The sequence below is a fragment of the Phoca vitulina genome, unplaced genomic scaffold (assembly GCF_004348235.1).
Source record: "Phoca vitulina isolate PV1807 unplaced genomic scaffold, GSC_HSeal_1.0 scaffold31, whole genome shotgun sequence".
In the NCBI taxonomy this organism is placed as follows: domain Eukaryota; kingdom Metazoa; phylum Chordata; class Mammalia; order Carnivora; family Phocidae; genus Phoca; species Phoca vitulina.
In genome coordinates this window covers 11,273,745-11,298,233 of record NW_022589734.1, presented here as the reverse complement: position 1 = coordinate 11,298,233, position 24,489 = coordinate 11,273,745, and the positions used below count along the sequence as shown (strand labels likewise).

The 24,489-nt window shown below is 41.5% G+C and overlaps 1 protein-coding gene across 1 annotated transcript; it reads right to left on the bottom strand.

The window, feature by feature from the left end:
• Nucleotides 1-9,220: 9,220 nt before the first annotated feature.
• Nucleotides 9,221-23,240, bottom strand: PAK1IP1 (PAK1 interacting protein 1). The gene is made up of 10 exons (XM_032424966.1): nt 23,090-23,240; nt 20,409-20,574; nt 16,977-17,097; nt 16,827-16,901; nt 16,240-16,292; nt 15,518-15,663; nt 15,326-15,423; nt 10,782-10,881; nt 9,791-9,914; nt 9,221-9,643 (listed from the first exon to the last, which is right to left on the bottom strand). Exons 1-10 carry the CDS (start codon nt 23,174-23,176, stop codon nt 9,441-9,443), a joined length of 1,173 nt encoding a protein of 390 aa, XP_032280857.1. The 5' UTR covers nt 23,177-23,240; the 3' UTR covers nt 9,221-9,440.
• Nucleotides 23,241-24,489: the final 1,249 nt, after the last annotated feature.

Here is a 24,489-nt window from a genome sequence, read left to right as displayed (position 1 = left end):
GCGCAGGCGTCTCGGAAACGGTAGACGTATGGGGCGGGGCTTGAGGGGAGGAGTCACGGCGCGCACAGGCGTCCCGGGGAAGGGAGACGCATGGGGCGGGGCTTGAGGGGAGGAGTAAGGGCGCGCGCATGCGTCCCGGGGAAGGGAGACGCATGGGGCGGGGCTTGAGGGTAGGAGTCGAGGCGCGCGCATTGGGTCGCGGAGACGGGGCGGGGCGGGGAGTCGCGCTACGCCCCCCTGGATCCCTATGCAGCCGCGCCGAAAGGGCAGTTGACCTTCGAAGCTCGGGTTTCCGAAAGCTTGCCTGCAACCCAGAATTTGAGTCGGGTCCTGCAAGAGGCATTGGGGGGTGGTCCCGGCCTGAGGTGGGGACCACGGATACGAGAGAAGGGCTTCTGAGGATGGACTCCGAAAGACCCTATTAATGGAGGGACTTGTGGTTACCTGGTGTAAACCGGAGGCATGCCAACCGGGAGGATTGTCACTCTAACCAGATCACGTTTTTTGCCTACAATGGTAATAACTACTTTCTCCCTGCAGAGATGGTGACTGCAAGCCAGGGTGTTTACTTTAGGGTGTTTACTTGAGCAGTATCTTAAAGGAGGAGAGAGGGTAAGTTAAATATAATTTCCTGCTACCTCTGTATGCCCCAGTGTCCACAAAACATTATCTCCATTCCCTCTACAGATCTGCTTCTCCTCCTTGCGTTTCCTGCAGGACCACTCAATTGCTGTACACCAAAATTTGTGTGTTTATCCTTGAAGTCTTTCTCTTCTTAATCTCCTACAAGAATCAACACAGATAAATCTTATAAATACAGTCTTGAGTGAAAGAAGGAAATTGCAGCTCATACATAACTCCCAAACAAAAACTTTCCAGTTGCAGCAGCTCCTGCCTTTGAGATACCAAAACTGAAGCCTGTGTTTACCATAACTGATTCTAACCAGGGAAAGCAGATAAGGACTAAGAAGAACTTGAGTAATTCCAGTATGCCAGACCCTCACCGAATTACTGCAAGATGCTGAACAACTAACAATGGGACTTAACTTAAATCCAGCTCCGAATGGATTTAGGGATGTGTTCCTCCCTATTCAGGTGTAAACTTAAACCTTAGTTATAACCACCGTGATCTGACCCCTGCCCTTTAGACTTAAAGAAATTGAACCACAGAGAATTAAGTAAATTACCTATGATCCTAGTCCTTGCTGGAGCTGTTATTTGAAGTAAGGTCTATCTTTCAAAATCTATACCCTTAACTTCACATTATGTTGCCTCTGTGTCATTCCTCAACCAAAACACACAGCATTTCTGTGTGTGCAGTTTCAGTTACCGTAAAATAAATTGATCTCTGCCCTGTTTCAGTTACAGAGTAAACCAAGTCAATGATTTGTGTTCAGTAATGTTTCTAGTTGGCTTTAACATATTTTAGGAAATAGCTCAGCTCCAAACTAGGAGCCCACTGGATTAATTACTGGAACCCTGAACCACAAATGCATCAGTGGAGTGTGACCAAGATTGTGTAAGGGGCAAGATTTTAGTCTCTGGCTAATCAGTAGGTTGTTTTGTTTGTTTGGGTTCTTGTTTGTTTCACAGAGGCCTAGAGTCAGGATTATGTTTGGTAGACACAAATGTATACACACTAATAACCAGAGCAGTAAAGACCATCTGCCACAACAGCTTGTGAAAAAGGAATAGTGCTTCAATTTCAGCATTATTCTATCATTTTTGGAACCTTGTATGTGTGACTTTACACACTAAGAAACCCCCAAACAAAAATGTCAAACAAATTCCTGGTTGCAGTGTTTCACCTAATGTCTACTGAGTGTCCACAATACCAATTTCTAGGTCTTTAGGATAGATTTTATAGCTTTGAAGAGCAACATCATCTATTCAATAAATCTTTCTCCAAGCTCCATTAATAAATTTCTCCAGCTCAATTAATAAATGAGATGAAAAAATACTGCCTGTGTTCTCAACCAACCCTATCTGCCACATCTTCTGGGACCTCATATGTTAGAGCCATAACAATAGCAGAAAAAACATGAAGTGTACTAATTATATGCCAAACACTGTATGAAGTGCTTTACATAGATGAACCCATTTAATCTTCATACTAACCCTAAGCACTAGAGACTATTATTATCTCTTGCTTTTACACAGAGAGGAATTAAGGGAGAAAGAGGTTATCTAACAGGGATAAGGCCACACAGTTAATACACAATAGAGCTGCCCTTTAGTCTGTTCTCAATACAGTAACCAGAACATTTCTGTTAAAGTCAATGGTGTCATTCCTATGCTCAAAACTCTCCAGTGGCCCCCTTTCTCATGCAATGGCCTATAAAGTCCTACATTACATGTTTCATGAACCAGACTACACATCTACCTCCCAGCTTTCAGCTCACTTTCATCTCCGCTTTGCTCATGCTGCTTCAGCCTCCTTGTTTCCACCTCTGAGCACTTGCACCTGTTGCTTCATCTGCCCAGAATTTCCCAGATAATCTCCCAGGTCACTACCTCATCTCCTTTATGTCTTTATTCAAATGTCACTTTCTCAGTGAGGCCTTCCTGGATCATCTTGTTTAAAATTGCAACACACAGGGGCGCCTGGGTGGCTCAGTTGGTGAAGCGTCTGACTTTGGCTCAGGTTGTGATCTCAGGGTGCTGGGATCGACCCCTGCATCGGGCTCCCTCCTCAGCGGGGAGTTTGCTTGTCCCTCTCCCTCTGCCTCCTGCTTGTGCTCTCTCTCAAATAAATAAATAAAATCTTCAAAAATAAAATAAAATAAAATTGTAATGCATATGCACTTCACAGCTTATTTTTCTCCATGGCACTTACCTCCATATTTAGTGCTATATAACTTACTAATTGTAAAATCATCTTCCCAACCTAGCATGTAAGTTCCTAGAGAATGAGGTTATTGTTTATGCAGCACTTAGAATAGTGCTTGGCACACAGTGGATGCTCAATAAGCATGTGTTGAATGAATGAGCAGATGTGGAATAAGAGAGGCTGGTCTGCAGAAAGAAGAACGAAGACAATATGCAGAGAGGAGACAAGAGGGAGGGATTGCCCTGACCGCACCCTGTCCCTATCTGAGCTCTGGTTCTCTTCCTACCCCAGCTTCTGTCAGATGTACTTATGTCTGTTATAAAACCATCCCCATGCCCTCTGTTGAAGTTTGGAATAACCAGAGTTGCTTTTTGTTTCTTGCAATCAAAAGTCTCTCTTAGCTGAGATAGCACCCAATTTCTTCTTCCAGAAATACCTTTTTATCCTTGCCTAAAAAATCTCATTTTTTTATTAAAGTCATCAGTCAAGCTGCCCCTGACTATCCCAGGTCATTGCATGTGTTCTGTGAGAGGGAGGTGTATGCAAAAGGACCTCCTATGTAAAGGAGTCATAAGACCAAAGAGAAAGGCTGACAAGTCTAGCTTGACAAGAAATGGCTTATTAGGGGGACAGAGTGTTTCTTTGGCTGCCACAATACAAGTAGACTTGCATGTGTCTCCTATTTCCTGGGCAGATCAAGGATGTTATACCCCAAGGGTATACTTAAGGAAAGAATGGGGGACCGGTGCTCAAGAAGGTTCACGTCACAGAACAGTCATCATGGCAGATTTGTCCAAGATAGAATTAGTCTGGTTCATGAAACATGTAATTATTTACCAAAACTTTTGTCTTTTGGGTAGGGATCACACTTTCCTTTCAGTCCCCAGAATCTAAGGTAGTGCCTGGCACATGGTGAACACTGAATACACGGCTACTGAATAAACAAAGGAGTGGGGACATCTAGGTAACATGGCACAGTCTGAATTGGGAAAGAGTGAATTTGTCATGAGAATCTGCTCAGACGCAAGTATCAAAGTAGATAATCCAACATTTAGATGGTGAAGACTATGCAGACTATACATGTCTATGTGGAAAAAAGAAACAACATGAACACGAATCCCCCCAAATAAATTATATAGTTTTATATGACCAATTGTCAATGTAATGGCTTCCAAGGATACTACCAGGTAAGTTCTGCCAGAGGTCACTGAGCAGAGAGGCTCATAGACTGACCTAAAATGCTTGAATCACATGGTTTATTAAATCAATTTAAAAGATGAGGAGGAGAGAGGTGGTTCAAGATGGTGGCATAGGAAGACCCTGCACTCATCTTCTCCCATGGACACACTGAATCTACACCTACATATAGAGAATGACTTCTGAAGAACTAATGTTGATTGAATAGCCTCTGCACAACAAATAAAGGGACCACATAGAGAAGGGTGGAAGAGACAGAGACATGGTAACAGTGACCCACCACCAAAGCAACAACACGCGGCAGGGAGTAATATCACTGAGGAACCCACATGTGGATTTCCTCATCCCTGGGGCACAGCAAAAAAACCCAGCAATTTGGGCGCTTGGGTGGCTTAGTTGGTTAAGTGTCTGCCTTTGGCTCAAGTCATGATCCCAGGGTCCCAGGACCGAGCCCCACATCGGGCTCCCCACTCTCTCCCTCTTCCTCTGCCCTTCCCCTCCTCCCCGTGCCTGTACTCACACTCTCTCCCACACACTCTCTCTCTCAAATAAATAAAATCTAAAAAAGAACCAGCAATTTAAAGGCAACTAAACTATTAAGTAAAGGAAATTCATTTATTAACCCTAGAGTGTCTACCAAATGGTGGGAGAACTACTAGAACTCCCTGGGGTTGGAGGTGCCAGTGAGAGCCATGGTTTACATTCCCCCTCCACCCGGATAGCACAGAAGGGAGCAGAGTCCAGGTGCTCTAGCCAGCCTGCTTGGGCTCTCCAGTGAGCCCTGGACTCCTAACACACCAACTCCAGCTGTCCACCAAGGTGGTCCCAGCACAGGGTGCTCTGGGACCCCACAGGCCTGCACCCGACTCAGCATTTCACCAGGAATGCCCTGATACCTCATGCACTGGGACTCTCCCAACCAGCACCCGCTCCAGCTCAGCCATCCCACCAGGGAGGTCGAGGCACAGGGCATCCCAGCATTCCCAACCCTTGCCAGATACAGCTCCAGCCATCCACCACAGCAACCCCAGCACAAAACACTTTGGGATCCTCTGTTGCATACCTGTTCCAGGTCCAGCAATCCTGCCAGTGCAGTCTGCACTCACTATAGCCCCAGCTGTCCTGCCAGGGTAGCAGCGACACAGAGTGCCCCAGGATCCCCTGGCCTGCACCTGCTCCAGCCAAGCTACCAAGCACATGCAGCCTAGAGGGGACACTGCCACACACAAAGCCACTCCTTCAAGACCAAGATAAGTAGCTGTTTTGCCTAATTCATAGAAACACAGAAAGTCAAAATGAGGAGACAGAAGAAAACGTTCCACTAAAAGATGATAAAACCCCCAAAGGGGAAAACCCTCATGAAATAGAGATAATTTACCTAATAAAGAGTTCAAAGTAATGGTCATAAAGATGCTCACTGAACTTGGGAGAAGAATGGAGGAACACAGTGAAAACGTCAACAAAGACAAAATATAGGAAAGAACCAAAGAGAAGTCACAGAAGTGAAGGTTACAATAACAGAACTGAAAAATACACTATAGGGAATCAACAGCAAATTAAAAGATGCAGATCAGCAATCCGGAACACAGAATAATGGAAATCACCCAATCGGAACTGCAAAAAGAAAAGAATTTTTAAAAATGAGAATAAGGGACCTCTGGGACAACATCACATGGACTAACATTCACATTATAGTGGTCCTAGAAAAAGGAGAGAAAGGGGTAGAAACTGATTTGAAGAAATAATGGTTGAAAATTTCCCTAACACTTGGGGAACTAACACCAAAGTAGAGGAATCTCAGAGAGTCCCAAACAAGATGAACCCAAAGAGATCCATGCCAGGATATATTATAATTAAAATGGCAAAATGCTAAAGAGAAAATCTTAAAAGCAACAAGAGAAAAACAAAGAGTCACATACAAAGAAAACCTGTATGAGGCTATCAGCTGCTTTTTCAGCAGAAACTTTGCAGGCCAGAAGAATGTGGCATGATATATTCAAATTGTTAAAAGGAAAAAAAAAAACAAAAACCCTACAACCAAGAATACTCTATCCCGCAAGATTATCATTCAGAACTGAAGGAGAGATAAAGAGTTTCCCAGACAAGCAAAAGCTAAAGGAGTTCATCACCACTAAACTGGTGTTACAAGAAATGTTAAAGGGTCTTAAGGGGAAAAGTAGTGGTTATAACTAGAAGTAAGAAAATATATGAATGAAAACAATCTCACTGATAATGGTAAATATATAGTAAAGGCAGTAAATCAGCCACTTAAAAAGTAAGAAGGTTAAAAGAAAAAAATAGTAAAATCAACTATAACCACAAGAGTTAAGGGATACACAAAATAAAAAGATGTAAAATAAGGCATCAAAAACATAAAATGGGTGAGGGGAGTAAAAATGTAGTGCTTTTAGAATGTGTTAGAACTTATCAGCTTAAAATAGACAGATACATATATATATATATCAATATCTGTATCTATCTATATTTATATATATGTATATATCAATATATAGGAATTTCATAGTAACCACAAACCAAAAACCTACGATACACAAAAAATAAAGAGAAAGGAACCCAAACATAACACTAAAGAAAACCATCAAACCACAAAAGCAGTAAGATAACAAAGGAACAGAGAACATGGGGAAAAAAACAAAACAATTCACAAAATAGCACTCATATCAATATTTACTTTCATTAATTACTTTAAATGTAAATGGTCTAAATACTAAATATTGAAGCAGAACAAAATTGGAGAACTGATGCTACACAACCTCAAGACTTACCTTCCTACTGTAATCAGGACACTAAGGTGTTGGCAAAAAACAAAACAAAACAACAAACCCACAACAGATCATTGGAACAGAATAGAGAGCCCAGAAAAAGACCACCATAAATATAGATGACTCTTAAACAGCGCATTAGGGATGCCGACCCTCCACGCAGTCAAAAATCTGCGTATTAACTTTTCACTCCCCTCAAAGTTAGCTAAAAGTCTACTACTGACCAGAAGCCTTACTGATAACACAGTTAACACATATTTTGTAATGTGTGTTATATACCGTGTTCTTACAATAAAGTAAGCTAGAGAGAAAATGTTAAGAAAATCATAAGAGAAAATACATTTACAATACTGTACTGTATTTATATAGAAAAAAAAATCTGTAAGTGGACCTCTACAGTTCAAACCCATGTTGTCCAAGGGTCAACTCTACAGTCAACTGATCTTTGACGAAGGAAGAGGCAATAAAACAAAGCAAAGATATTCTCTTCAACAAATGGTGCTGGAACAACTGAATATCCACACGCAAAAAAAAAAAAAAAAGTATCTGGACACAGACCCATAACACCTATCACAAAAATTAACTCAGGATGGATCATAGACCTAAATGTAAAATGCAAAACTAGAAAACTCCTGCAAAGAAACCTAAGAGAAAACTGAGATGATATTTGGATATAACGAAGCCTTTTAAGATAGATCAAACACATGACCCATGAAAGAAATAATTGACAAGCTAGACTTCATTAAAATTAAAAACTTCTGCAAAAGATATTATCAAGAGAATGAGAAGACAAGCCAGACAGGAAAAAAAATATTTGCAAAAGACATCTGATAAAGGACTGCTATCGAAAATACAAACTCTTAAAACTCAATAGTAAGAAAACAATTTTATTAAAAAGCCAGATACCTTGACACCTCACCAAAGATAGACAGATGGCACATAAGCATATGAAAAGATGTTCTCTAGTAGGCGAAGGGTAAATACTGTGGTACATATAGACAATGGAATACTGTTGAGCTTTAAAAAGAAACGAGCCATCGAGCCATGAAAAGACACAGAAGAAACTTAAATGCAGGTTACGAGGGAAAGAAGCCACAATACTGAAAAGGCTACAATACAGATTCTAACATGTACATTCTGGAAAAGGTGAAACTATGGAGGCAATAAAAAGATCAGTGATTATGGGAAGTCGGGTAGGGGAGATATGAATAGACAGAACACAAGAGTTGTTTCAGGGCAGTGGGGATATTCTGTGGATTGTATTAATATGTCATTGCACATTTGTCCCCTACAGTGTACAACACGGAGTGATCCCTAAGGTAAATTACGAACTTTGGGCGATTAGGATACATTGATGTAGGTTCATCCTTGGTAAAAAGTGTACCATTCTTGGGAGTGATGTTGATCGTGGGGGAGGCTATGCATGTGTAGAGGCAGGGGATATATGGGACATCTCTGTGCATTCCTCTGTTTTGTTATAAACCTCAAACTGCTCTAAAAAATACTAAAAACGTAACAAAAAACCCCAAACCATATGCATCTTTGCTTGTAGGCCTGAAGTTAACAAAGAGGTGGACTGACATGTCGGGACACAGTAGTTGACTCATTTCCTAGATGGTTTCCTTCCTGTGAAGGGGCAATGGCAATTCCAGCGCCCAGATGTGAGAGGTCTCAATCTGCCTGAACGGGAGGGATTCCCTGTCGGCCTCAGGTATTTGACATCCGGTCAGCTAACTCAAATCTACGAATCCTCTATTAAGGTGTCTTTTCAAAACACCCAGGAAATCTACTGAGGAATAAAATGAGAGATGACAAGATTATAATCAACAGGCTGAATTTAAGACTCTTTGTTAGATTAAGTGAATTTTTGTTGACCTGAAACAGATGAAAAAAACCTTGGAGGGCACCTGGGTGGCTCAGTCGTTAAGCGTCTGCCTTCGGCTCAGGTCATGATCCCAGGGTCCTGGGATCGAGCCCCACATCGGGCTCCCTGCTCTGCGGGAAGCCTGCTTCTCCCTCTCCCACTCCCCCTGCTTGTGTGCCCTCTCTCGCTGTGTCTCTGTCAAATAAATAAATAAAATCTTTAAAAAAACAAAAACAAAACAAAAAAAAACTGTATATTTTAGGGGCGCCTGGGTGGCTCAGTCAGTTAAGCATCTGCCTTCAGCTCAGGTCATGATCTCAGGGTCCTGGGATCAAGCCCCGCGCCGGGCTCCCTGCTCAGTAGGAAGCCTGCTTCTCCCTCCCCCTACTCGTGCTTGCTTGCTCTCTCTCAAGTGAATACATAAAATCTTAAAAAAAAAAAAAAACTGTATATTTTAAACTACAATATTTTGAAAAGATCTTTATTTGCTTTATACAACAGTAAAAATTAATATATTACACATTAACATAGTATATATCACCATGATACATAATTAATAAAATGTTGCCTAACCAAAAATAGTTTCACCACTGTTAAAAAAAATAAACACAAAAAAGTGGTTTTTTTTTTAAGCTATACATTTTCTCCAAAAGAAGAAATTTCTAGCTTTTACTTGGGGGGGAGGGGGGTAAAGGGTACATGTGAAAAGAATGATTCCATCTAAGAAGTTTTTCTCATAGGAGAAATGTGGGATTCACTGTGTCATTCACATTTTCTTCTCTTTTCTCTTTTTTTCCAACATTTCTACCATTTTCCTCTTCTTAGTTGACACCGAGGTATTTCCTTTCGTTGGCTTATTACTATCACCAGTTAAATCACATTTCTTTGCGTTATGTATGGACTGCCTTTTTTCTTCCTGCACTACATCGCCAGCTTCCTTTTTGTTGATTTTGGACTGTTCTTTACTCACTAAAACACAAGAGACGGTACATTTAAAGACCGCTTTTCCCCTCTTGAAATAAACAAGGCTGACAATAAAGTGAAGTTACCCGAATCTCCTCCATTTCAACAATTCAAGAGCTAATAAATTTTCTAAAAATGATGACTTTCACTTACCAGGAGAAGGCTCTGCAGCTGAAGGCAGGCTTTCTTGTGTGTCTGTCACTCTGTCTAGCCACACCCCAAGACATGTCAGTCTGGCATTAGTTTTTATTTCACAAAGCAAAGATGGGGGAACTTTCTAAAACAAAAGAAAAATTGATGATAACATAGGGGAATTTTCAATAATTTCTTTTTCCTTAATCAAGTGAACTTATTATTTTTTTAAGAGTTTATTTTTTTAAGTAATCTCTACACCCAACATGGGGCTCAAACTTACAACCCCAAGATCAAAAGTTGCATACTTTTCTGACTGAGTCAGGCAGTTGGAATTTTAAGTTTTTGATTTAAAAGTTATATTATTTTCTTGAGAATAAAACATGCTGCTTAGAAGAAATCTAATATCTTGATTCATGTTTGGTTTGACTATGTCCTTCACAGAGCTTGTTTCTGAGTATTCAGAAACTGTAAATTCATTAAGGAAAAGGACCATCATTTCTAGGTTTTAACACAGAACCTTGCATAGACACTCAACAAACCACATTCACAGAATTGTCTATAAATAGACAATCAAGAATAATAAACCAAGAGGGTCTGTAAGAGTGAGACTACTGAAGGGAATTTAATTTTCCAAGTATCTGGTTCAAAACTATTGTTAGTTCCATTAACAATCAGTAATTTTCTCAAATTTTTAGTAATGGCAGTATTTTTATCTAACAAAATCTTACAGAGAACATCTATATACAAACAAAAGAGAAGAAAGCAGCGCTTCTCTGATTGAAAAAGCAGGAGTTCTGGGACCCTGCCAGCTCAGACTCACCAATACCAACCCCCAAGGTAGCTCTTGGAAGCCTAACTTTAAAACTACGAATATCAACCATGCATGGAAGAGACTTTAAGTTTATTTAAAGATTTCTGCCTTGAAAAACAGTCCACCTCCCTTAACTCAAAGCAATACTGGTAGTAAGACGTGCATTAAAGTACATTTATATTGTGTTAAGACACTGACCTTATCCTGCTTAAGCTTCCACATTTTGATGAAACCATCACTCGATGCTGTAATAATAACATGATGCTCTGGAACTTCAAAACTGAACATGTCTTTTATCCTAGAATAGAAATATGAACACCATAAAGGCTCCTTTCTCCCAGATAGTATGATATTGTCATAAAGCTTCTATGCACACAGTCTCTTGATTTTTCAATGTTCCAAGTGCTTCCAAACTGCTTAAGGAACAGTGCTAAAATCTAACTATGCTTCACATTCCCATGAGTCAGTGAGTCCTTTTCAGGGTCCAAATTCCAAGATATCAACCACTACTATCACCACTGCTGTTCAACATAGTACTACAAGTCCTAGCCTCAGCAATCAGACAACAAAAAGAAATAAAAGGCATCTGAATCGGCAAAGAAGTCAAATTCTCACTCTTAGCAGATGACATGATACTATGTGGAAAATCCAAAAGACTCCACCCCAAAATTGCTAGAACTCATATAGGAATTCAGCAAAGTGGCAGGATATAAAATCAATGCACAGAAATCAGTTGCATTCCTACACATTAACAATGAAACAGAAGAAAGAGAAATTAAGGAGCCGATCCCATTTACAACTGCACCCAAAACCATTAAGACACCTAGGAATAAACCTAACCAAAGAGGCAAAGGATCTGTACTCAGAAAACTATAGAACACTCATGAAAGAAACTGAGGAAGACACAAAGAAATGGAAAAACATTCCATGCTCATGGATTGGTAGAACAAAATATTGCTAAAATGTCTATGCTACCTAGAGGCGCCTGGGTGGCTCAGTTGGTTAAGCGTCTGCCTTCAGCTCAGGTCATGATCCCAGGGTCCTGGGATCAAGCCCCACATTGGGCTCCCTGCTCTGCGGGGAGCCTGCTTCTCCCTCTTACTCTGTCTGCTGCTCCCCGCTTGTGCTCGCACTCTCTGTCAAATAAATAAATAAAATCTTAAACAAACAAACAAAAAACCCCTATGCTACCCAGAGCAATCTACACATTCAATGCAATCCCTATCAAAATACCATCAACCTTTTTCACAGAGTTGGAACAAATAATCCTAAAATTTGTATGGAACCAGAAGAGACCCAAATAGCCAGCGGAATGTTGAAAAAGAAAAGCAAAGCTGGTGACATAATTCCAGACTTCAAGCTCTATTACAAAGCTGTTATCATCACGACAGTATGGTACTGGCACAAAAACAGACACATAGATCAGTGGAACAGAATAGAAAACCAAGAAATGGACCTGAACTCTACGGTCAACTAATCTTTGACAAAGCAGGAAAGAATATCAGTGGAAAAAAGACAGTCTCTTCAACAAATGGTGTTGGGAAAATTGGACAGCCACATGCAGAAGAATGAAACTGGACCATTTCCTTATAGCGTACACAAAAACAGACTCAAAATGGATGAAAGACCTGAATGTGAGACAGGAATCCATCAAAATCCTAGAGGAGAACACAGGCAGCAACCTTTTCAACCTTGGCCGCAGCAACTTCTTGCTAGACATGTCTCCAAAGGCAAGAGAAACAAGGGCAAAAATGAACTATTGGGACTTCATCAAGATAAAGCACAGCAAAGGAAATAGTCAACAAAGCCCAAAGACAACCGACAGAATGGAAGAAGATATTTGCAAATGACAAATCAGATAAAGGGCTAATATCCAAAATCTATAAAGAACTTATCAAACTCAACACCCAAAGAACAAATAATCCAATCAAGAAACGGGCAGAAGACATGAACAGACATTTCTCCAAAGACATCCAAATGGCTAACAGACACATGAAAAAATGCTCCACACCACCTGTCATCAGGGAAATACAAATCAAAACCACAATGCGATACCACCTCACACCAGTCAGAATTGCTAAAATTAACAAGTCAGGAAATGACAGATGTTGGTGAGGATGTAGAGAAAGGGGAACCCTCCTACCCTCCTGTTGGTGGGAATGCAAGCTGGCGCAGCCACTCTGGAAAACAGTATGGAGGTTCCTGAAAAAGTTGAAAACTGAGCTACCCTACGACCCAGCAATTGCACTACTGGGTGTTTACCCCAAAGATACAAATGTAGTGATCTGAGGGGGCACCTACACCCCAACGTTTATAGCAGCAATGTCCACAATAGCCAAACTATGGAAAGAGCCCAGATGTCCATCCACAGATGAATGGATAAAGAAGATGTGGTATATATAATATACAGTGGAATATTACGCAGCCATCAAAAAATTGAAATCTTGCCATTTGCAATGACATGGATGGAACTAGAGGGTATTACGGTAAGCGAAATAAGTCAATCACAGAAAGACAATTATATGATCTCACTGATATGTGGAATTTAAGAAACAAGGCAGAGAATCATAAGGGAAGAGAGGAAAAAACGAAACAAGATGAAACCAGAGAGGGAGACCAATAAGAAACTCTTAAGCATAGGAAACAAACTGAGGGTTGCTGCAGGGGAGGGGGGTGGAGGGATGGGGTAACTGGGTGATGCACATTAAGGAGGGCATGTAATGTAATGAAGCACTGGGTGTTATATATATAAGACTGATGAATCACAGGCCTGGACCTCTGAAACCAATAATACATTAGATGTTAATTGAATTTAAATTTAAAAAACATTAAAAAAAAAAAGGTCAAAAGAATGATCATGATAACTATAATTAGGTTATCATAAAGGAAATAAAGATACTTAAGTCCCTAATCTCAAGAGACTCCAAGTTCAGGATGAAGAGACAAATAGAACAGAGATGAACCATGGCTTCCACCTACACACCCATTTCTCTCACCTCCAGTGCCACCACCTTCGTCCAAGCTACTGCCATTGTTCTTCTAGACTACCGAGTAGCCTAAGTGGCTAAAATTATGAATCAAATCATGTTACTCCCAGGCTTAAAATCCTACAAAACAGGATCCTTCTAAAAGTAACACAGGACAGGAGGAAGGGGCTGAGGACGTATATAAAGCAAGTCTGGCTATAAACGGACAACTGCTGAAGCTGGGTGGTGGGTCTATGGGGGTTGCCTCCTTAAACTGGTCTGTATGCCTTTAAATTTTTCCATAGTAAGAAATAAACAAAACAAAATCTACAAAGGCCCTCAGTGTAAAATCTAAACTCCTCACCAGTTTACAAGGCCATGCACCGTTTGGCTCACTCTGCACAAAGCTCTTTCATTTGTTGCTAAAATACACCCAGCTCCTTCCTCCCTTAGGTGCACTATGCCTGCCGTTCTCTCCTCTCTTTAGAAACAGCTCTCTTCATCTGTGAAGTCCCACCCTCCCCCCTCCCTGAACATACTAAGTTACCACTGTCATTCTCAAGGCACACCTGTTTCCTTCCAAATTATCTGCTTACATGTTTATCATCTGTCTGTTGCTCCACTAACAAGAAACACAAATGCAAGCCCTTGTCTTTTTTGTTCATCATTTAAAAACTTAGTGCAGTTCTTAATGGATTCTCATGAATACCTGTTAAATGAATGGATGAACGGCAAAATATATGAAGTGTTATCTTAAGTGTTCCAGTTTTACTAGTACATTTGAAATGACCTTGAATGAACACTTCCCAATGCAGGAAAAAACCAGGGCCTGTACACTGGTAGTACTCAGACCATTCAAAGAGAATTATTTAGAAAATAAAAACTAGGACTTATTTAAGACATAGAAGAGGGGCGCCTGGGTGGCTCAGTCGTTAAGCGTCTGCCTTTGGCTCAGGTCATGATCCCAGGGTCCTGGGATCGAGCCCCGCATCGGGCTCCCTGCTCAGCAGGAAGCCTGCTTCTCCCTCTCCCACTCCCCCTGCTTGTGTTCCCTCTCTTGCTGTGTCTCTCTCTGTCAAATAAATAAGTAAAATCTTAAAAAAAAAAAAAAAAGACATAGAAGAACACGCAAATGAAGCATATTAAAGTGTAACTGTACATTATCACCTTTTCCAAAACAGTAGAAAAAGCAGAGGCAGATAGAACTGGATTTGGGTCCCAGTTCCCTCACCCAACAGTGGGTTAATCTTGGCCAAGTCACTTAGCCGTTTACTCTGAGAATCAGTGTCTACCCCTAGAAATACAGTGAGCAGTAACAGGTTAAGAAAGACTGGCACAAAACAGAAGTCAATCCTGTCACATATTTCTCCTGTAGGAAAAACAACTAGTGTACAAAGAGGGAAGAAGTGGACAAGGGGCATAGAGTAAAAGGACAAGAGAGGTCCTGGCAAAGCTCAATTGTTTAATTTCTTTGTTCCTCTTCAAATTTGGTTGATTTCAGGCCCCAAGTTTAATAGTATTACTGGAAAAATATCTTGTGCAATCACTAGTCCTGATGCCAACTTCCCCACTTTTGCACTAGTTAAGGCCAAGAAGACATTTCCACCATCCTCTCACACTCCAGAAATCATATATATGTAGAAATGTCTATCTCTGCAGTTGTTCATGAGAAAACATGTACCCTGCTTTATGAAACTACTGCATATGTAACATTTATTGAAGACTCTACACATACATACACATAGAGACTGGCAAAAAAAAAAAAAAAAAAAGTACCTGTTTTCATGAGCTTTAAATTCACAGAGGCACATTAGTGAATCACAGTCAAAAAACCTTACAACTTCTTCATCTCCAGCCACTGCAAGGACAGACTCCTAGCAGAGAGAAAAAGAATATCCAGAATGTCATCAACAATTCCAACCATCATCAAAGACACTAAGATTCCACCACTGATTTCTGGCCACTTACTGAAAGAAACGTAACAGAAGATATTCTCTTTTCATTTGTGATGGTGCCACTAACAGACGCAGTGTTAAGTTGGTAGACATCTATTTTATTCAGTATGACAACTATGTATTTCTCTCCTCTTGGGGACCATTCCACTATGTGAGCATCTGTAAGTTAAAAACACAAAGCTTTTCTATTTCATAAACAAGAAATGAAATGATCAGAGTAGTAATAAAAAGAACAAATAGTTGCACCATGCATTTTCACATCCAAGACCCTATTTAACCTTCACAACGAACTTTTGGTACATATTTTGCAAGTTAAGTTTTAAAAAACAAACCGATTCAAAAGCATCATTAAGTCATGGACCTGGTAGGTGACACAGTCATGATAAGAATTCCAGTCTAAAATGGGAAAGGAAAGGGGCACCTGGGTGGCTCAGTCAGTTAAACGTCTGCCTTCAACTAAGGTTATGATCCCGGGGTCCTGGGATCGGGCCCCGCATGGGGTTCCCTGCTCAGCAGGGAGCCTTGCTTCTCCCTCTCCCTCTGCCAGCCACTCCCCCTGCTTGTGCTCTCTCAAATAAATAATCTTTAAAATTAAATAAAATAAAAATGGGAAAATAACCTAAATCACTGCCCTAGGAGGTAACCACCATCATGCAGAGAAATAAAGGTGTATATGTATGTATATATATTCATATTCCATCAAGTTATAAAAAACATTCCAAATAAAGTACTCACTTTGTTTTATATTTTTTATGAATGCTGATCTTCCTTCTACAAGATTCCACGTTCTGCAAAACACAGGAAGTTCACTTATGGCATGATCACTAACTTTTACTAGGTGTAAAGGGAAGCATAATGAAGACCTACTCAAACGACAATTTACTACATTAGGCAGCTAGTTAGAATGATCATGTTTCTTACAGCAACACTGGAAATATTTACTATCAAGCAAGATCAACTCATCCATTCCTAGACCCCTTTCGCATACTTAAAATGTTTAATATATTCTCCAAATATTTCACTTCCTAAAACATTTGTTTTTAGGACCACCATCCTCTTCACTTCACAGTTTACAATGACTGGGATGTACGGTGTACATGTGAACACAAAGCTTGTCATTTTTTCTCTGCCACTGTGAAAAGGTTCACTAGCTTTCCATCTTTTCTTACACTGCAATACCTTTAAATAGCTGACAGCCATGAGATGAGACAGAAAATGAATCTAATTATTGTACTAAAATATACCCTGATGGTAGCTTCCTGTTGTCCCTGGAGAACAAAGACCACAACTTAGAAAAGATGCTCTCAGCATTAACGACTTACCTTAACGTCTTATCCGTACCCACGGACAGGGCCAACTTGCCAGATGGGTGAATGGAAAGGAAGGTCACATGTCCTCTAAAAGGAAACCAACAGTTAGCCCCCAACTTGACTGGCACCTAGAGACCCCCAACAGGAAAGGGCTACACTCACTTGTGAGCTTTAATGGACTTCAGGCACTCCCATTTCTTTGCATCCCACACACAAATGAGTCCATCTTCTGCCCCACTGATTAAGTGCCTGTTGCCATAGAATTTTAGGCAAGTTATTGTGCCTGTGGAAAAACCAAGACAGGCAAACTTAATATTCATTTTGAATGCAAACCCCATTTCTGGTTTGAAGGTTCTGCTGTGGCAGGTAAACATCTAAGGTCTTAGTATTACTGAAATATACCTTAAAGTCTTAGGTGAAGAGATTCATTTTTTTCACATTAGAACATACAGTTTCAGGGCTATGCAAATATTTTCAGCAGAATTTCTCTAGCTGTAGACACAGAGCTAATCAGTTCACCTTCTGGCTCTGTATCTCCACAATCATAAATTTAGGAGATGGCTGGCTAGGATTGAGTAGAAGTCAAACAAAACCAACCAGAAAACCAGCTGATCTGGGGAACAAACCAAGATGTACAGCCATATGACTTCTACTTTCGAAACAGTGAGTTAGTGACCCAATCATCCACAATCCAATTATTATCACTCCAGACCTGCTTTTGATTTGTACACAGTTCTCATTCACTGTCATAAGAATTTATTAGAGGGGCGCCTGGTTAGTAGAGCATATTGACTCTTGATCTCGGGGTTGCGAGTTCAAGCCCACACTGGGTGTAGAGATTACTTAAAAATAAAATTTAAAAAAAACTTAATTTAAAAAAATTTAAAATCTTTAAAAATTTATTAGAACAACTTTATAATTTGTTCCACTATTCAACTATGCCCTCTGTAATCTCCCTTCCATGGTTCACACATTTTCCTGTATCTTTTCAACTTCACAAAACACTCCACTTCCCTCTGCCCAAACTAAAGCCTGACTCTCCCATGAATTTCTCCTACAGCTCTTGGGATGGGGAAACATAACATATTCACTGTCCTCAAATATAAACCTCGCTGTAAGGAGGTAAGGTGGTAGAAGAACCCAGCATTCTTTTAACTCCCAAAAGCAACGCACAGCATTATACATTTACCCTCAAGTAAAATTCCCTATCCTTTGAAGCCTGTCACCCAACTTAACTGCCCTATAGCTCAGCGGTCAACAGACTACTGTCTGTAAGCCACACCTGGTGGCCTGTTTTCATAAATGCAGTTTTACTGGAATACAGACTCCCTTGTTCAGTTCCAAAATGTCTATGGCTGTTTTTACACCACAAAAGCAGAGCTGAGTAATCAAAACCGAAAACATACAGACATAAAGCCTAAATGTTTACTATTTTGTCCTTTTCAGAATAAGGGTATGAACCCTGGGTTCACTGCTGTTCACGTGCCACGTCCTACTCAACCCTTCACATTGTCCTTTATATTGAAAGAGTCAAAGATCTTTGATGAATAATTTTGCACCCCCCTACCCCAAAAAGCACTAATAATATATGTGGTTACATACGACTTTATCAAAGTGGGAGTTTTCAGCCATCTTTGCCCGTTTTCCTCTTTCCTATTATCCTATTTCCTACTCTGGAAAAGAGCTTATCTATTACCAACTGTTAGAAAAACAGGAGTTAGGGGCGCCTGGGTGGCTCAGTTGGTTAAGCATCTGCCTTCAGCTCAGGTCATGATCTCAGGGTCCTGGGATCGAGCCCCACATCGGGCTCCCCGCTCGGAGGCGGGGGGATGGGGGGGAGTCTGCTTCTCCCTTTCCCTCTGCCCCTCCCCCACCTTACGTGCTAATAAATAAATAAAATCTTGAAAAAACCCAAACAAACAGGAGTTAAACAAGGAATGAAGGAAATTAGGAACCACACTTCATCCCCATCCAAACTCCTTCTCAGTCAGTCCTTTTCCTGCTGGGGAACACCTGAACCAGTGGCTCTAGGCAGACAATATTTGTTTAACTTATTTCTGCCATGCCCAAGGGAGAGAGAAGACTTTCTTGTATGAACTGGGATCAGGAGACAGAATGGAAAAGGAATGTATGTTGAATCCACTTAAAGCCTAGCTTCTGTTGAAAAGGAAAATGCTTGTCAAAGTAGCTAAAGGACCTAAAAAAGACACTGACCACTCCAAATTTACTGCCAGAACCAATGCATGGTGGTCTCATCTGCCTTTAATTGCAGGAAACCAACATCCTTAGCAGTGTCCCTGGGAAAATACAATAAAAACACCATAATGTTCAATACTGGAAAAAAACTCACCTCTTTAGTCTCCCTACTTGTTGATCCTACCACTATCCTGGACAACTTCACTATCACTGTGGAAAACCCAGGCATGACTTGAGAATCACCAGTCCCGACCTCCTCAACTCAAGTGGCCTTTGCCTCCTCTCTGGTTTAGTCCCTCACACCTACACCCCAGACACAGTTACCACCTAGAGCTGCTCCACATTACAACTCTTGAACTCTTAAGAGCCTCACCCCTGCCCACAACCTCACCACTCACCAGCCCATTCATGCCCCCCTTCATTCACAGTCCATCTGCTCTTTTATTTCAGAGATCTGTAGACTCTTCACACCCCATTTTCTCTAGACCAACAAGCTCTTCTTTCACCAAAATCCTGAATTCCTTTGTATATCAATCCACCTATTGCACACACCAACTAGCTTTCTGCTCCCCATAAAAATGCCGGTAGCTTACTGCAAACGGATGTTACTCGATCCAGAGCCTCCAACTTCAATCAGGCAGACTCTCATCAGTCTTTGGCTTGTTCTTGGTCAGCATCTCTCTCATATCCCGGATGCCAGCACTGTCCTCAAGCCCGCACAGCCCCTCCCTCCCATTCAATCCCTAACCTCTTCTTCTCAAGGACCACCCAGGACCCGGCCCATCTACTTCTCCAGTCACCCCAACCTCCGTTTTAACCTTCTCATAATACCGACTTGCTTACAGTTCCCTATGCACATAGTGGTTAAAAACATGGGCTCTAGACCTAGGTTTGAGTCTAGTTCCATTGTTTTGTAACCGTGGGTAAGTCAAGTTAACATCACTGATTCTCAGTTTTCTCTTCTATGAACTGAAGGTACAAGTGTAGTTTCTTGGCACACTGCTGGGCACGTGGTACTCCCTCAATAAAGTTAGCTATCAACATGAGGCTGTTCCTGTGCTCCTCATGCTTCCTGCTCTTCCTGGAATGCCCTTTCTCCTGCCTAGCTAACAACTGGTACTTCCCTTTCAAGACAATTCAGTCAGATGTCATTTTGGGGAAGTTTTCAGTGAAAAGTCGCTTCCTCCCACTGCCCCCAGAGTGAGTGAAGTGCCTCCCTTCTGTCTCCCAATATGGACTATGAAGAACTTAAGGATAAAAAAAATCACACTTTTCTCATTTCTGTATTCCCTAGCACAGAACCTGCTACATAATAGACACCTAATGAATTATTCAACTGAAGTCAAATTGTAAAGTAATGATACCTCAACATTATCTTAAAGGATAGAATTTTCTCACCATTGTGATGCACTAGAGCCCCATGGTCTATCTTCTTTTTCATGTCATATATGTGAATTGTTTCATCTTTGCTCCCAGTGACTACAAAACGACTATTCACAGCCACCGCCGACAAGGAGGCAGTGTGGGCGTGGTGAGTGAAGTCAGCCACAGGAGTCCATTTTTGCTGAAGAGTAAAACACACAATCAATGTCACAATCATATCACAGTTCTCTAGAAACACATAAGCGATTCCACAACTCATGAAAACTACCAGTAGATACTTACGAACGGAGAAAAAATTATGCAATGATAGCAGATTAAGAAAAACAAAGAACCTGAGAAATAAGGCAGGCAGCAAGGAAATCAGAAGGCAATGCTGGGTATCATGACTCCAAAACAATTATGGAGACCAGACTACTTTAAGGTCCTATCCAAATCCTTAACTGCTTAATATTTACTTATATGTGAGACTTGCAATCCGTTCATTCATTCACATGTTCAGATTTTGAATTGAATTTATTCATTCAAATACTAAATGACTACTATGCGCTTGGCACCATTTTAGACAGTTGATACAAAGCAGTGAAGAAAAGAAAGTCCTTATTCTAATAGAACTGCCATCCCTGTGGGAGAGACAAACAGTAAACAAATATGTCACATACAGATGAGTATAATGACAAGTCTTTTTTTTAAGATTTTATTTATTTATTTGTCAGAGAAAGAGCAAGCACAAGGGGGGGGAGCGGCAGGCAGATCCTGGGATCATGACCTGAGCCAAAGGCAGACGCTTAACGACTGAGCCACCCAGGCGCCCCTAATGACAAGTCTCATAAAGAAAAATAAACAGGATGAAGAGTATGTTTCCTTCCATTAGTACCAATATAAGCCCTAGAGAATGACCAATGATGAGGTCTCAAGAACTCTATGCTTATTGATAATGCAACTTTTGATTGAGTAAGTGAGATTGGTTGAGTGCAAAGAATGACTGACAGCTGAATACATATACATACCTCAAAGTGAAGGAGATGCATCAAGACGTATTAGCAAAACAAACACACCAAAGAAGAAGAAAAAAAAAACCCATCACACCTCTCTGAACACACTTAAGATGTGTTACTGCAAAGTAATTTCTTTTTTTTTTTAAGATTTTATTTATTTATTTGACAGACACAGACACAGCGAGAGAGGGAATACAAGCAGGGGGAGTGGGAGAGGGAGAAGCAGGCTTCCCGCAGAGCAGGGAGCCCGATGCGGGGCTCGATCCCAGGACCCTGGGATCATGACCTAAGCCAATGGCAGACGCTTAACGAGCCACCCAGGCGCCCCTGCAAAGTAATTTTTAAATAACTACACCAGCAGACACTGCTTCCCTCAACCAGGATCAAGAGAGCCTCTTCTGAGTAAAGGCACAATATTCCTTAGGGGCTGCTATGGCCATAAATCAAAAATAACCTTTGCCTATATCTAAAACTAATGATGTAATGTATGGGGATTAACATAACAATAAAAAAATTAAAAAAAAAAAATAACCTTTGCTTGTGCGTATTACAGAAGGAATGTTGATTATCTGAGCTACTGTCTGTCTAGGTTTAGCAGTAGTAGTGGACAGTTTAAGAGCTTCGTGTTTCAGAGACACCTGGGGACTTGAGTCCCAGGTCTCCCAATTATTAGCTGTGTGACCTTGAGCAGGTCACTTACGGGATCTCAACTTCAGGCTCCTCATCTGTAAAACAGGGATAACGGTATCTGCCTCAGGGGGTTGCTGTGAGAACTACTATGTGTCTGGAACAACGAGCAACTTTTTTAGAATGAGTAACACAATCAATAGCATCATCTTTAAGCATACAAGAGATGTCACCTTTCAGCCAAAAGCAGATAGAAACAAAATAAACAAAACTAATTAGTCAAGTTATATACTTCCAGTTTTCTGGTTCATTCAAGACTGACACCTCGACTTCATAGAGAAGTACTGATAAAAATAGGTTTCTAAAAGATTTGTAGATTTGCTTAGGGAAAAATTTAGCGGGTTAAAAGTTAAATCTTATTTCTAGTCCTGGATATGTCCTAACTACCTGTTTCACTAACGGAAATTTACTTAACCTTTTTGCTCACACATCTAGTAAAAATACTTTATTTTGTTGTAATTTTCTCCATGCATTTGTCTCCTCTGCTCTCCTCATGTTGGCAAGCTGTCTAGCACTGGATCCATTCCTTTGGCTTCTCTGTAACTCCACTGCCAATTAACGGCCCCATGGTAAAGGGTCCAAAAATACCGAATGAATCGGGACACTTTTTTTCCCCCTTTTTATCAATGAGGAGTTTATCCTGATCCAGCTCTAATATTTTGTAAAATTCCAAGACAAAACTCAGTAAGAGGGCGAACTGTTCTTTCATTAAATCCTGAACACGGAAAACTGGCTGTCAACTTACCGGAGCGAGGCTTAAATCCATAACCTAGGACTCATTTGCCTGTTGGCAGGAATGCCAGCTTCCTTCCTGTAAAGTGGTCAGGATGTCTACTAAAACCAACAGACATGATCTCATTTTATGAAATGCCTACTCTCTGTTTTAAAAAAACTAAATTATAAGTTTGATTCATCAATTAATCCCTAAGAGATCAATGTGTTTACTTACCTCTAATGATGTGCCTACTTCCGCCGTGTGGGAACCCGACCAGACTTACCCGCGCACCCTCTTACCTCTTCGTGGTCGCCGCCTGCATCCGGCTCCGGGTGTATAGCGAACCCAAAAAGGACCTGTTCGTAGCAACCAGCTACCAGCTCCATTCAGCAGCGCACGTGCCTCTTCAACTACCCCGCTCAGCTGAGAATGACAAAAGCGGATGCCAGAGGAAGTAGGGTCCTTCCTGCGTCGGCGCTCAAATTTACGTCACGAGCGCAGGCTGCCTTTTGGGCGCCTGCCTCCGTGAAAACGGTTTCAGAGCTCGAAGATCACGCGGAGCTTCCAAGAGGAGAATAAAGAAGAACGCCACATGAGGAAGTGCTCATGACGAGGAGAAAAAAGTTAGGGGCAAGCAGGCATATCCTAGGTGGCTGCGAGCTAGGCACGTCTAAGGGGAGTAGGGCGGGACATCCTCTGCGGAAGCCCCCTCGTTTGTGTGACGTCACGGAGAGGCGGGGCCTCTTTCAGCCTGGGCGGGGCTTCTGGCGGTATCGTGGGTTTAGTGTGGAGGCGGCTCGCTTGTGGGTTGTGAGACGGGGGACAGGTATTGGGTTTCCTTTTTGTGCAGGAAGCACAAACGAGCCTTTCTCTCTCACGTTCTCTCTTAATAGGGCAAAGAGGGGGTGGCGTTCAGGGTTAGCGGTTTCTAGAGCCGACCGCGAAGAGGCCCTGGAGCTCCGCTTCCCGCGCTTCTATCTGCCCGCCGGGTAATCCTGCCTCGCGCACCTTTCCTTCCAGCTGGATTCGCTTGTCTGATTTTGGGGTCGCATGGCCAACGTTGCCGCACACCCCGGGGAGGGAGGAGGACGCTTTACTTGAAAGGGGTAAAGACGGACTGATTGAGGAAGAAGGGCGCAGTCATCCTACATGAACATTCCAGAAGGAAATCTCACATTTCACTTTTCACCACCTCCCGGTTCAGGTGCAAAATGAAACATTCATGAAAGCAAAGATTGCCTTGATTGACGTTTTAGGTTTTCATAAGGTGTGGAGATTCAGAAATGGCAGCTTTGTACAAACCTAATGGAATACATTCTGGAGCGTCATAATTTGTCTCATAAAGGCCACGGCAGGTGGATTTGACAAGCAGGAGGTAGATGGCACCCGTCGGTGTCAGTTCTTCAACCCCCGTTTATCGCTGATCCCTGTAGCACTTTGACCCTTTTGTTTTCAAGAATATTTGTTCTCTGGGATTGTGGATTGTCACCACGTATCTAACTCGGGTTTATTTTCATTTACACTGGTTTGAGTCTTGTAGAAATGATTCTGCATGCTTTAGTTGTCATTGCAACCCGAGGAAGGCCTTGTCTTCTGCGCACTTCGGCGACTCCACCTGAAGCCCTTCTCAGGCACTGAAAATGCTGTAGTCAAACTCTCGGTCTTGGAAACGCGTGTAGTCGTTCACTGTTTTATCCTA

Bases quoted from the DNA above. Each gene is read 5' to 3' on its own strand.
- PAK1IP1 (XM_032424966.1), bottom strand. From the start codon at position 23,176: ATGGAGCTGGTAGCTGGTTGCTACGAACAGGTCCTTTTTGGGTTCGCT. The intron at 20,575-23,089 runs GTAAGAGGGTGC...TTTACTCTTCAG, and splicing joins CAGGCGGCGACCACGAAGAG to CAAAAATGGACTCCTGTGGC. The intron at 16,902-16,976 runs GTGAGTGTAGCC...GTTTCCTTTTAG, and splicing joins AAGTCCATTAAAGCTCACAA to AGGACATGTGACCTTCCTTT.